The sequence below is a fragment of the Oryx dammah genome, unplaced genomic scaffold (genome assembly GCF_014754425.2).
Source record: "Oryx dammah isolate SB20612 unplaced genomic scaffold, SCBI_Odam_1.1 HiC_scaffold_26, whole genome shotgun sequence".
NCBI lineage: Eukaryota > Metazoa > Chordata > Mammalia > Artiodactyla > Bovidae > Oryx > Oryx dammah.
The window spans coordinates 17568204-17582277 of NW_024070210.1; the positions used below are offsets into that span (position 1 = coordinate 17568204).

Consider the following 14074-nt stretch of genomic DNA (forward strand, 5'->3'; position numbering starts at 1 on the left):
ACTTCAATAAATACAAAGTACAATACTATTCATGCCTCAAAAATTTTACCATCTAGCAGGGGAGATAAGACAAATGATAAATATAATATCAAGATAGATTGGACTAAGTGGTATAAAAGAAATACAAAATACTATGTGCTGTGCTTATTTGCTCAGTCATGTCTGATGCTTTTCGACCCCATGGATTATAGCCGGCCAGGCTTCTCTGTCCATGGGGATTCTCCAGGCAAGAATGCTGGAGTGGGTTGCCATGTTGTTCTCCAGGGGATCTTCCCAGCCCAGGGATCAAACCCAGGTCTCCTGCATTGCAGGCAGACATGGAAACACACACAAAAAATCACTTTTTTGCTAATCTTTTTTTTTCTAGCTTAATTTAAATATAATTGACATATTAACAGTATGTACATTTAAGCTGTACAATCTGTTAATTTGATACACTATATTGCAAAATGAATACTACCATAGCATTAGCTAACACCTCCATCATGTCGCAAAACTACCATTACTTTTTTTGTGGTAAGAACTCTTAAGATCTACTCTCTTAGCAAGTTACAAGTATATAATACAGTATTATTAGTTAAGGTCAATATATTATACTTTAGATTCCTAAAAACTTGTCAATCTTATAACTGAAAGTTTGTACCCTTTGACCAACATCTCCCCATTTCTCCTTCCCCTCCCCTCCAGCACAAGTAACCACTCTGAGTTCAGTTTCTTTTTTTTTTTTTTTTGCCCGCATTGTGGCTTTCTTGAAATTGGCCATAGTATAAGTATTTATACCAAGGAAATCAGTAAATGTTACAAATAAGAATTTTTTTTTTTTTTTTTTTTGCAAAGAGCTATACACCACTGTTAATTTCATGTGACATACACTATTTTAAGCACTGGTGGCTCAGACAGTAAAGAGTCTGCTTGCAGTGAGGGAGACACAGGTTTGATCCCTGGGTCGGGAAGAGCCTCTGGAGAAGGAAATGCAACCCACTCCAGTAGTCTTGCCTGGAAAATCCCATGGATGGAGGAATCTGGCAGGCTACAGTCCATAGGGTTGCAAAGAATCAGACAGGACTGACCGACTTCACTTTACATATATGAACTCATTTAATCCTTACAGCAACACTATGAGCCAGTAACTCTTACCACCCCCAATTTTTACAGATGAGGAAACCTAGGTATAGAGAAGGTAACTTGCCCAAACCTCAAAGCTGATTTCAGCTGCTTGTGTCCAGCCCTCATCTATGCCATTTATTGCACTGTCATTAATGCAATAAAACTATATTCTGAACTGAGGGAACAGAAAGAGTATGCAGTGTCAGAGAAACTTTCTGAAAGTACTCAGGTTTCCTCACTCCATCCACGCCTACCCAGTGTGTCTTAAAATTTTCTGAAGTTATTATCATTCATCAGTCTATATATATTTTCTTTTAGGACTTTGCTACTTTGCCACTATTGTTTTCTACAGCCGTAGTAGTTCCAAAGGTTTAACTGGTGATAAATGCAAGAGGGTGTGTTGCCTAAGATCTGGTGAATTCACAAAGAAATCAATGCTTAAAAAAAACAAAAGTCTATTAAGACTTTCTGCATTCAGTCCTACACTGATATATCTTCCCTGTTTTTCTCAGATAATCTCTACAATGTCAAAGGGAATTCTTTACCATCTTATAAGAGTCAATGTCTATGAAGGCCTTTGCAGACATAAATAGTTAATTCTAATGTCTTTTTTTAAAGAAAGAAAGAATGAAAGAAACTTACATCATCTAATTCTTTCTCCACTTGGATTTTTCTCTTCTGGAATTGTTTTATTGTTTTGAGCTCTGTCTGAATCATGCCAATTTCTTTGGCCTTCTGATGGAACTGTCCCTCCAGCTCACTTACTTGCATAGTAAATTTTTGTTCCTGTATTAACAATAAAACAACAAAAAAGGTAAATGACTTAGGAAAAAGAACAGAGGTCACACAAAGTCCTGTTCCATTTGAAGCCTTAAGCCATTTGTCTTTCTTCTTTGAAGAAAAATCTCCCTTTTTACCTTCACATAAAGTTTTAATTTTTATTAAAAGAGACCAAGTGCCTTGAATAAGGAGAAAATTCTAAAATGACCTGATTGTGTATAGAAAAGTAGATGTTATTTAAAAGAGGTATGAGAAGATTGCATGCATGCTCAATCGCTTCAGTTGTGTCTGACTCTGTGTGACCCTATGGACTATATGGGTCAGGCTCCTCTGTCCATGAAATTCTCCAGGCAAAAATACTGGAGTAGCTTGCCATGCCCTTCTCCAGGGGCTCTCTGCAACCCAGGGATCAAACCCATGTCTCTTATGTCTTCTCCATTGGCAGGTGGGTTCTTTACCACTAGCACCACCTGGGAAATCCTCATGAGAAGACTAAACAAATCTTCAATCTATAAGAGAGGTAAATAACATCCCTGATCCTAAATTAAAATCAGTAAGCAAAGAGACAAGGAGAGGGCCAATATCTCTTAAATAAATAGAGAAGAAGGTGAGAGAAAGAGGAAGGAAGTGGGAAGACAGAGGAGAAGGAAAAAGAGAGATGAGGAGAAAAGGAAGAGGAGAAAGGGAAGAAGAGAGAGTAAAGAGAAAAAAAAGGGGGGGAGGGAAATGGAGGAGGAAAAGGGCCAATAACACAATTAACAAATGAAAAGAGCTATCAAAGTGCAAAAGACACTTAACCACATGAAAAAAAAATGCTCAACCTAGCTCAGAATAAGAGAAACACAAATTGAAATACACTAAAATATCATTTCTTACCTATCATGTTGACAAAAACCCATTTTGACAATATACTCTGGTATATTGTGGAGACATAGACAGAAGTTACAGTTCTCAGAATAGACCGTGTTTGATAGATTTTACTTTGGAAATACCTCAATATTTTACATAATTGCTGCTGCTGTTTAGTTGCTCAGTCACGTCCAACTCTTTTGTGAACCTCATGGTAGCCCACCAGGCTCCTCTGACCATGGGATGTACCAGGCAAGAATACTGGAGTGGGTTGCCATTTCCTTCTCCAGGGGATCTTCCTGACCCAGGGATCAAACTGGTGTCTCCTACTTGGCAAGTGGATTCTTTACCACGGAATCACCAGGGAAGACTATTTTACATAATTATAATTATATAGTTACATTATTTCACATTAATTTCTTAAAGCAACTCCTAAAAAATCAAAAGCAAAATGTATTGCAGAGTTGGTGCCATAACCTTACAGAAAGGAATTATTTCAAATTGTTTTTAGACCTTGTTAATTTGATCAGAAGCAACAGTTAGAACTGGACATGGAACAACTGACTGGTTCCAAATCGGGAAAGAAGTACATCAAGGCTGTATATTGTTACCTTGCTTGTTAAACTTATATGCAGAGTACATCATGAGGAATTCTGGACTGGATGAAGCACAAGCTGGAACCAAGATTGCCAGGAGAAATATCAACCTCAGATACGCAGATGACACTATCCTTATGGCAGAAAGCAAAGAGGAACTGAAGAGCCTCTTGATGAAAGTGAAAGAGGAGACTGAAAAAGTTGGCTTAAAACAACATTCAGAAAACTAAGATCATGGGATCTGATCCTATCACTTCATGGCAAATAGATGGGGAAACAGTGGAAACAGTGACAAACTTTATTTTGGGGGGTTCCAAAATCACTGCAGATGGTGACTGCAGCCATGAAATTAAAAGATGCTTGCTCCTTGGAAGAAAAGTTATGACCAACTTAGATAGCATATTAAAAAGCAGAGACATTATTTTACCAACAAAGGTCCATCTAGTCAAAGCTATGGTTTTTCCGGTAATCATGTATGGATGTGACAGTTGGACTATAAAGAAAGCTGAGCACAGAAGAATTGATGCTTTTGAACTGTGGTGTTGGAGAAGACTTTTGAGAGTCCCTTGGACAGCAAGGAGATCCAACCAGTCCATTCTAAAGGAAATCAGTCCTGAATATTCATTGGAAGGACTGATGTTGAAACTGAAACTTCAATATTTGGCCACCTGATGTGAAGAACTGACTCATTTGAAAAGATCCTGATGCTGGAAAAGATTGAAGGCAGGAGGAGAAGGGGACGACAGAGGATGAGATGGTTGGATGGCATTACCGACTCAATGGCCATGAGTTTGAGTAAACTCTGGGAATTGGTGATGGACAGGGAGGCCTGGCATGCTGCAGTCCATGGGGTCACAAAGAGTCGGACACAACAGAGCAACTTAACTAAACTGAACTGAATTTGACTGTAGATCACTATTGGTATATATCCTAATGGGAAAAGTCCCCCCTGCCAACTCAACTCCTAAACTGTATCTACCAGTTTATGTGGGTAGTAGTATTAATATTAGTATTCTGTGCCTATTGATGTATTAAGGTTTGAAGAAAATACACAGTTACACTGGTATCATATTAGTATTCTGTGCCTATTGATGTATTGAGGTTTGAAGAAAATACACAGTTACATTGGTATCATTAAGAACCAGGATTTTGGGTGAGGGAGAAAGAAGACACAGATAGGGTTAAGTAAAAATCCATTCTAAAAAATCCTGTACTCTTGCATCTGAATTTAAACTATTAGCATGAGCTCATGATATATTTTAATCTTCAAAAAATATGTTTCCAGCACTGTCCACTGAAAAGCCCTAGAGCTCAAGATTAGTAAGCTACCAATACTACGAGATGATTTTCGACAATAACATAATTTTATGTTATTTTTGAGCATCTGGACAATCAAGTGTATGAGCTTTAAGATCACTGAATTCTCAAGAGGACTTACTTATTCTTGTGTCGTAAATATCTGAACTTGCCAGAAACCTGACCACCAATAAGTGAGGCATCAGTGTACATACCAATTTTTCCTTCTCCTCTTGGGCTTTTTCCTTTGTTTCATTCAATTGCTGTTTCAGTTTTTCAATCTGTAGAAAATGAAAATAAAGAGGAAGGTAAAGACATTTCTCTGTATCCTAACTTAATTACATAGCCCAGTTTTCATGTGATATTAAAACCAGTAGCGAGTACTTCCCTGGTAGTCCAGTGGTTAAGACTGTATAGTCCCAGTCTAGGGAGCATGGGTTCAATTCCTGGTTAGGGAACTAAGATCCCACACGCTGCACAGCACAGCCAATAGAACAGAAAAGAATGGAATAAAATAAACCACTAGTGTTGGAGAGGTGGAGTAAGGTGGGAAGATGAGAAGAGAGGACATTATTTATACTGTTAACTTGCTATTGCCAGTTTTCAGAACTCGGCTATCATCATAATTGCCTGGGTAACGTGTATGGTTAAAAATTTATTTTTAATTTACCATCTTAACCATTTTTAATTCACATTGTTGGGCAGCAGATCTCCGGAACTTTTTCACCTTACAAAGCTGAAACTCTATATTTATGAGATACTAACTCCTTCTCTTCCCTCCCCCAGCCTTTCTACATTGTTTGTATGGTTTTGACTACTTCAGGTATGTCCACAGAAGAAAAACCACACAACCTAAAGTTGTGAATGAAGTTTTATTCCAGGATTATACTGAGGGTTATAGCCTGGGAAACAGCCTCTCAGAAAGCTCTGAGGAACTGCTCAGAATAATTAAGAGAGCAGGCAGAATATACAGATTCTTGCTGGAAAAAACATGTACTCAGACATCAAAATGTTACCAGTAATCACAAGGAAAAGGTATTTTGAGTTAATGATTTTAGTGCTTTTCTGTGTCAGGGAAGATGTAAAGATCTGGGCTTGTTGAAATTATTCCTTAGATATGTATGTTAATTACCTAAGGGCCAAGTATCCAAAGCTCAGAATGCTTCCTGTTTTGCTCCAGCCTGAATTTCCTCCCCTCAGGACGCACTGTGGAAGGAGGCAGATGGCAGGCGAGGGTGGGGGGCTGCAATGGCTGATGGCTTGATCCTTGTAGAAATGGAATGGTGGGTGACATTCTTTGTTTACTGGAATGTGGGGCAACACTCCCTGTCCACAGATACTTGATATGAGTAGGATCATACAGTATTTGTCCTTTTGTAACTGGCTTATTTCACTTAGCATAATGGCCTTGAGGTTCATTCATGTTGTAGCACAGGACAGGATTTCCTTCCCTTTTAGAGCTGCATAATATTCTTGTATTTGTATACCACACTTTCTTTATTCACTCATCAACCAACAGACATTTGGGTTGTTTCCACTTCTCGACTATATGAATAGGGTTTCAAGAACACTGGGTATGCAGTTACCTCGTCAAGATTTTGCTTTACATTCTCTTGGAAATATACTCCAAAGTGGGATTGTTGCATCATATGATAATTCTATTTTTAATTTTTCGATGAATCTCTGTACTGTTTTCCATAACGGCTATACCATTTCACATTGCCACCAAATTGCACAAAGATTCCAATTTCTCTGCATCCTCACCAACACTTGCTATTTTCTGTTCTTCTGACAGTAGCCATCTTAAAAAGTGTGAAGTGATAACTTGGAGTTTTGATTTGCATTTCTCTTAAATGAGTAAATTTTTAAAGGAAAGTTTCAAGGAGAGTACAAAGAATTCTCATATACTCTTCACTCAATTTTGCTGCATTTGTTTTCCCTTTATGATAGGTCTATATACATATATACGTGTGTGTATATACATACATATATACATATGATGTAGACTTTTGAAGCTGTTTCTTCTGGAGCATGTGAGAATAAGTTTAGGACATCATACTCCTGTACTAAATATTTCGTTATGTATTTCCTAAGGAAAAGAACAATCTCTAAGTAGTACAATGATCAAAATTGGGAAATTTAACATTGATAAAATACTATTATTTAATCTATAGTCCATATTCAACTTTAGCATCAACTGTACCAATGATGTCCTTTCACTGTAACTTTTCTTTTCCTGGACTAGGATATAATCCCTGACTCTGATTACACTTAGTTGTCCTATATTCTAGTTTTAAACTGGAGCCATTTCTCGGTCTTTGTCTTTTATGATACCAACGTTTTTGAAGAATACTGGCCAGGGCTAGAGTTGTCTGAGACATTTCTTCATCAGAAGATTCAGGTTATGGCTTTTCAGCAAGCATACACTGCTTAAGTGATGATGTATCCTTGTCACTGCATCACAGCATGAGGTGACTGACATTAAGTGTAATCAACTGATTAAGACTGTGTCTGCCAGGTTTTTCCAGTTGAAAGTTACAATTTTTCCTTTCATAATTATTAATAAATTTGGAGGACTATATTTTAAGACTATGCAAATATCTTTTTGCTCATTAAATTTTCACCCACTAGTTTTAGCATCCACTCTTGTTCCTGACTGAATCAATTATTACTCTGACTCCAAATGGTGATTTTTCTTATTGCATCATTCCTTGGAAATTTAATAACTTACTACATTCCACTTTAAGGAAAAGCATTCTATTCTCCCATATTTATTAAGGTATATACTTATCAGTTGTATATACTCATGAACTCATTTTATTCAATAAGCTATAACTGATTACTGTCATTTTTTTTGATGGTCCCAGATTTGGCCAGTGGGAGCCCCTTCAAGTTACCCTCTGTGTCCTTTAATTTTTTGTTACTTACTTCCTGTCACAATAAGATATTCAAGTTCATCTCTTACTCTCCTTGCTCCAGTCTTATAATCAATCATTTCTCCAAGGATGCTGGCATGTTTTAGTAGGAAATCTGACTAGCTTTTTGTTGTTGCTATTGTTCAGTCACTAAATCATGTCCAACTCTTTGTGACCCTATGGACTGCAGCATGCCAGGCTTCCCTGTCCTTTACTATTTCCCGGAGTTTGTTCAAACTCGTATCCATTGATTCGGTGATGCCACTCAACCATATTATTTTCTTTCTCCTGTCTTCAATCTTTCCCAGCATCAGGGTCTTTTCCAATGAGTCAGCTCTTCACATCAGGTGGCCAAAGTACTGTAGCTTTTTAAGGTAAACATTCCTTGACATGGTTAAAAAATCAGAAGATACAGAAGTGAAATATTGTTGTAAATAATCTTAGAATAGCTCAAGGGAAACCTAAAAATGTTTCAAAAGAAATACAGACAGACCTAAGTCATGTAGAACAGGTGTAAAATAGATTTATTTTGTGCTGACTGAACAAAGCCTTAAATACAAAAACCATAAGGGAAATCTCCTAATTCTGTCTAAAATATAGTTTTTAAAACACATTTCACTTCTAATATTTCTATAATTAACATGAAGACTTTAAACAGTTTAAATAAAGTTTAAGCAAATAATGCATTTCTAGGATATAGTAGCATGTATGGAGTAACAAAATTATAAGAGAGCTAGTTAACCAGGGTATATTGAATAATTTATTTTACTTCTTCCTCCCAAAGAAGTTTCTTTGGTTTTAATGACTATCCATGTCTATGAGAAAATTATGTATTTGCTACAGTCAGATGCTGGCCTATGATACATGGAGGCAGATGAAAATCAGGAAATACAAGTGATACTGATAAAGGCAGACCAATATCAATTAGCTAATGCAGTCCACAAATCTTTTATACAATGAATTTTGAAAATTATTTGCATGGCTGGCCTAAAGGCTTATTTTAGAATAATTTATAGAATAATTTAATAATTTTATTAAATATAAATTATTAATTTATTATTCTAATAAGTTTAGAATAATTTATAGCAGATAATTTTTGATAATACATCTATTATCAAAGAGTAATTTTAAAAATGGAAGTTGCCTAGGAAAGAAGGTTAAAAAAAAATACTGTACCAAAAAATTAATAAAACATAAAATCCACACAAGTGTTCAGTTGTCTGATTTCTCTAATATACTTCCAAATCATCTTAAACTTAAGTTTTGATTGCTAACTTTTTCAAAGCATCAGTGGAATCACAACCCATTCATTCATTCATGCAGGCAAAAATATTTTAATAAGTGCCTACTATGTGTATTTGTATTTTTACTATTGTAAAAAACATACATGGGAATGAAACATGATACAAATTTCCTTGGGTCACCATGGGACACAAAGAGGCAGCTAGGAAAGAGATGAATTTAAGTCACACCTAAATTCACACATTAACACCCACTAGCTGTGAGACTCTGGCAAGTTACCTGCCCTGAGAGTCAATTTCTTTATCTGTAAAATGGGAATGACAATTTGTGGCTACAGTGGGTTATTAAAAGGACTAAATGAGATAGCAGAGGTAAAGTACCCAACATGGTGCCTGGCACAAACAGGAGTCCCAAAATGTTAGTTCCTTTCCTTTTTTCCACAGATCTAAAATGATAGCTCTATGCCCAAAATTTCAACAAGGTTCAGTAAGATAAAGATTCAACAGCTCCAACAGAAGAGAGTCAATTTGCTGGGTTCATAACCATGTGATCATGGATTATCAATAAATTGCTTTATAGATTATTAATTACTCATAGTTATCAATATCAAAATATAGAGATCATACACCATGCTCTTGTTCGTCAAGTTGATCATAATGTTCCATTAGCATCATCTTTGTTTCATCCAAGAAAACATGGGACAAGGATGAAAATAAAAGGCAGTTCTGACTGTAAAGCCGTTCTGAAATAACATGTTGCTTCAAAGGAGAGTTAAAAGTCAACTGAAATGTCTTAACTGTGGGACGAGGTTTCAAGGAATTAAAATACTGGAAATACATAGCCACCTCAGTATAACAAAAGAGATAGTTACTAAGGCTTGGGAGGGTTTCTACCTACCTACCAGATTATCTTTCTCCTGATCCTGTTTCTTCAGATAGTTCAATACAGACATTGTGTCTTTCTCCATTTTATACTGTTGTCTCTTTAACTCTTCATTACATCTTGCCAGTCTCCGGGAAGTATCACGATACTCAATCCTAGAAAGTTCTGTGACTTCCAGCCTGGCCTCCCAAAGGGAGGCATTGGCCTTGGCTCTCTCCACAACAGATTCCTCAAGTTTTATGATCTTCCTGCACAGGAAGAGGACATCAACAGCATATAACTATTTCTCTACTATATTAGAATTATACCTTTCTCTTTACTATAATTTATTTTGCTTGGCATTTGCCTGGCACACATGAGCAAATATTGTTGGATGAATGAGTTAGTAAGAAATACATATGGTCTATTGCCCTCAGTGTTTCTCATTGTTGATATGTGCACTGTAGATGAATGGGCAAAAATAGAAAACATACGCTAGTGAGTTCTAGGAATGACAAGCCATTGGCACTTCCAGAAAATGCAAGACTAACCATGCAGTTATTTTTTTAATCACACTGTAGAAGAATACTTATATTAATACACTAGGGGGAAAATTGCAAATAAATTTGTATATTGGGCTGTTATCTTAGGAAGAAGAAAAAGAATATTCCCAAATGATAGCAGTGGTTATCTTTGGATAATGGGATTACAGGTGGTTTTGTTCTGTTTGACTTACCAGATTTCCTAAACTCTCTGTACTGAGCAGGCATTACTCTCTTAAACAAATTACTTTATAAACTTTACAAAGACCCCTTGTGGTCCCATATAGTGCTTTTGGACAAGACGTATGATTCCAATGTGTCTAGGAACCACTAGGGTCATCCAATAAACGTAGTAGCAATCTAGCAGCAACTCCAAACCCGTGAAGCTTTAATGCTAGAGCAATCTTACCCACTTCAGAAATTCTCATCATTTGGGGAAATCTGAATACTCAAATCCTTTGTTTTCCTTCGAACCAAAAGGAATCCTTGAAAAGGCCCAAGGAATTACTTCAATCACCCAGACATCCTTCAGGATGTTTAAGCGCCTCTCAACCACACAGCTGAGATCGCTCAGGTTACAGGCAAAAAATAACGAACCCAGAGCACTACAGCACAGTTCTTGCTGGGACGGGGGTGGGGTGTGGGGAAAGATCCAAGCTGAAGCCTACAGGAGTAGACATCTTAATTTGTTTAATAAATATTAAGCTTCTTTTATGATTCCAACTCTCTTCCAGGTGCTGGAGATAAGGTAAATAACGCTTAGTGCCTATTCTAGAGCATCTTTGGGTCTTGAGGATTTCCCAACTACTAATATTCTGAGCCACATGATTCTTTATCTGGAGTGGGGCTGGAGGTTGTTAATGTGCACTGTAGGATATTTAACAGTATCCTTGGTCTGATAGCTCAGGTGGTAAAAAATCGCCAGGAATGCAGGACACACCGGTTCGATTCCACTGGAGAAGGGATCTTCTCCACTCCAGTATTCTGGCCTGGAGAATTCCATAGACTGTATCATCCATGGGATCGCAAAGAGTGGAACACGACTGAGCGACTTTCACTCGGTCTCTTATCCACTAGAGGTCCCCAGATGTGACAACCAAAAATGTCTCCTTGACAAACGTCCTCGGGGAGTCAAAAACTAACCCCCTCCCCAGCTAAGAATCACTGGTGGCGAACAGTGCCGTCCAATAGAAATTTCTGTGACGTTAACGCTATCTAGACTGTCCAATACAGTCACCACTAGCCACACAGGCCTACTGAGTACACGCAGTGTAGCCGGTACAAACGAGGATCTGAATTTTTAGTTTAATTTTAACGAATCTTTAATAGCCACACATGACCGGTGACGACACTATTGGACAGCACAGGTCTAAAGGATCTCCGACCTTCAATTCCAGTGTCAGAACTAACCCTTTCTCCTCACTTTTAGATCTTTTCTCCTCCACTAGCACTTATTTCATTCGGTCCTCAGTCAGTCAGTTCAGTCGCTCAGTCGTATCCGACTCTTGCGACCCCGTGGACTGCAGCATGCCGGGCCTCCCTGTCCATCACCGACTCCCGGAGTTTACTCAAACGCACGGCCATTGAGTCGGTGATGCCATCCAACCATCTCATCCTCTGTCGTCCCCTTCTTCTCCCGCTTCAACCTTTCCCAGCATCAGGGTCTTTTCAAATGAGTCAGTTTGGTCCTATGTTACTTCAGTTCTTGGGGAACTTATCTGCCTCCTCATTAGTACACTCCACATAGGCAGGAGCTGTGTCTAAAAGATTTCAGGGTCCCAAATCTCAACACTCCGGTATTAGTTGAAGCGGGGGGGGGGGGGGGGGGGGAGGGTATGGCATGCCTCTGGGGAATTTCTGAGCAACGGAGCTATCCTTCTCAGAAGCTGGGAGAGCAAGGGGAGGGTCCGGGAGGGGAGCGGGGAAAGGGCGCCAGTTGGCCGGCGCCTGCGAATCTCCGGAGAGCAGGCCCTGGAGCAGGGACCCCAGCGTGGCTTCCCCTTACTTCTTCTTGTCTTTATCTTTGCCTTTGTCTTTGCCCTTCCCTTTCTTTTTGTCCTTCCCCTTAGCCGGCATCCTGGCTTCTCCGGGGCTCCCGCTGCCGTGGTCTTGTCTCCGCGCAGCCCAGGCCCGGCTTCGTCTCCAAGGACACCAACAAGCCGCGCCGGTAACGATCAGCTCGAGCCGTTGCCGGCGCGCAGAGAGCGCACGCGCCCGTGACGTAGCTCCGCCCCTGCCCCGCCCCTGCCCCGCCCCCTGGGGCCCAGTCCACTGGCCAGGCGCAGGGGGCGGGGCGGAGACCGGCTGAGGGCGGCGGGCGGCCGCGCCGTGGCGGCGCGCGCCCGGTGAGTGTGCGAGCGCGGGCTCGCCGGTGCATGACTGGGGTCGGGGCTGGGTGGGAGAGGAGGCCGGAGGCGGCCAGCCACTGGCCGGCGGTGGCGGCGCGACCGTAGGGGCGCTCTCCCCTGAGGAGGCTGGACCCGCCGCTCCCCGTTCGTCGGAGCGTCGCCTCCGCCGGGTTCACAACGTTTCGCGTCTTGCCCGCGCGTCCTCTCCTTCCCTCGCGCCCCAGCCAGCGTGGCCGTGGCCGCCCAGCTCTCGTCCCGGCTCCGCCCCTCCCGAGGCCACCCGGCTCTTTTGGTTTCCTTCTCCCTCTCCTGGCTCCTAACCCTTGTTGGTTCTGTAAGGGATGGCGCAGCCAGCGGGCTTCCCAGGCCAAACTTGTTTCGATGAGGCGGTTGAGGACTTGTCCGAGGGTTGGTGGGTGGTTTGGAGGGTGAGGCGGGCGGCGCGCGGGTGTCCGGGAGCCTGAGGGTCGAAGAGGCTCCGGGGCCTCGTGGAGAGTCCTTGGAGAGGAGTATCCCGGTGTCGGGTCCCGTTCTGTCCTGTCGCTGCCGTCCCCAGATTCCCATTAGCTAATAACCTGCGCGTGCTGCCCTCCCTTTTCCGCGAGTCGCGTGAAGTTGAAAGCTCTGGCCTTTTGCTGTGTTTTCGTTTTGGTGTCGTCACCTCCCCCCTGCCCCAACCAACCCCGCGCACACCTGTGAAAAGGAGTAGTACTCGAAAGGATGGTTCGCGTTTTTTCAGAGGAGGAGCTCTGTGATCATGCCTTCTTCATTCAATGAGTTTGTCCGTGAGTCATCGAGGAAGACAGGGGATTCTGGGGGCCGAGACAGCAGTTAGGAAACTTGCGATTGAAGCTCTGCTGTGCATCAGTCTCCCTTTCAAATTGAATGTAAAATTTTCCTTAAAAACTTCATTGTGCATCTTCTCCATTTCTCTAAGGAGAACTTAATCCCTGCAACCGAAACTGATTCAAACCTTCCCCCTCCCCCGCTTTTTTTCCCAGCTACGCCGTTGACGTTTCTGAATTGAGTGGTTAAGAGGGAACTTGCTGATTGTTAATATTAATAAGCACTGAAAATCTTAGCCATGCCATCTGCTGGCATGATAGTGGCTTACTCTATTCCTGGTGCTTCCCCCTCGCCCCAATTTGCATGTCACACTCCCGTGGGTCCATGATGGAATTACCATACATTGAAGAGGTTTATTTTGATGTAGAATCTATAAAGTTATGATTGACTTTATATGTCTGCGTGTTAAGTCGCTTCAGTCGTGTCCAACTCTTTGCGACCCCATGGACTGTAGCCGGCAAGGCTCTTCTGTCCATGGGATTCTCCAGGCAAGAATACTGGAGTGAGTGCCCTTCTCCAGGGGATCTTCCCGACCCAGGGATGGATCCCACCTTCTCTAATGTCTCCTGCATTGGCAGGCGAGTTCTTTACCAATTTCTTTATCACTTGATATGTCCAGGGTTCTGAAAATGTACCCTACTGATAACTTGCAGAAAAGAGAGTGTAGGATATCTCCTATTAGAGGCTTTATA

At 40.8% G+C, this 14074-nt stretch overlaps 1 protein-coding gene across 3 annotated transcripts in view; it reads right to left on the minus strand.

The window, feature by feature from the left end:
- Positions 1 to 12372, minus strand: part of BBOF1 (basal body orientation factor 1) — a 35334-nt gene extending 22962 nt beyond the window's left edge. For 2 of the 3 annotated variants that reach the window (XM_040226115.1, XM_040226114.1), the window contains exons 1-4: positions 10383 to 11134; positions 9687 to 9915; positions 4844 to 4909; positions 1750 to 1893 (exon numbers count right to left, since the gene is read on the minus strand). In XM_040226115.1, coding sequence (XP_040082049.1) covers positions 1750 to 1893; positions 4844 to 4909; positions 9687 to 9752 — 276 coding nt within the window. In that variant the 5' untranslated portion in view covers positions 9753 to 9915; positions 10383 to 11134. Of the gene's footprint in view, positions 1 to 1749; positions 1894 to 4843; positions 4910 to 9686; positions 9916 to 10382; positions 11135 to 12193 lie in introns of those variants that run through there. The other variant, XM_040226116.1, reaches the window with a different exon arrangement.
- Between the last annotated feature and the right edge of the window lie 1702 nt (positions 12373 to 14074).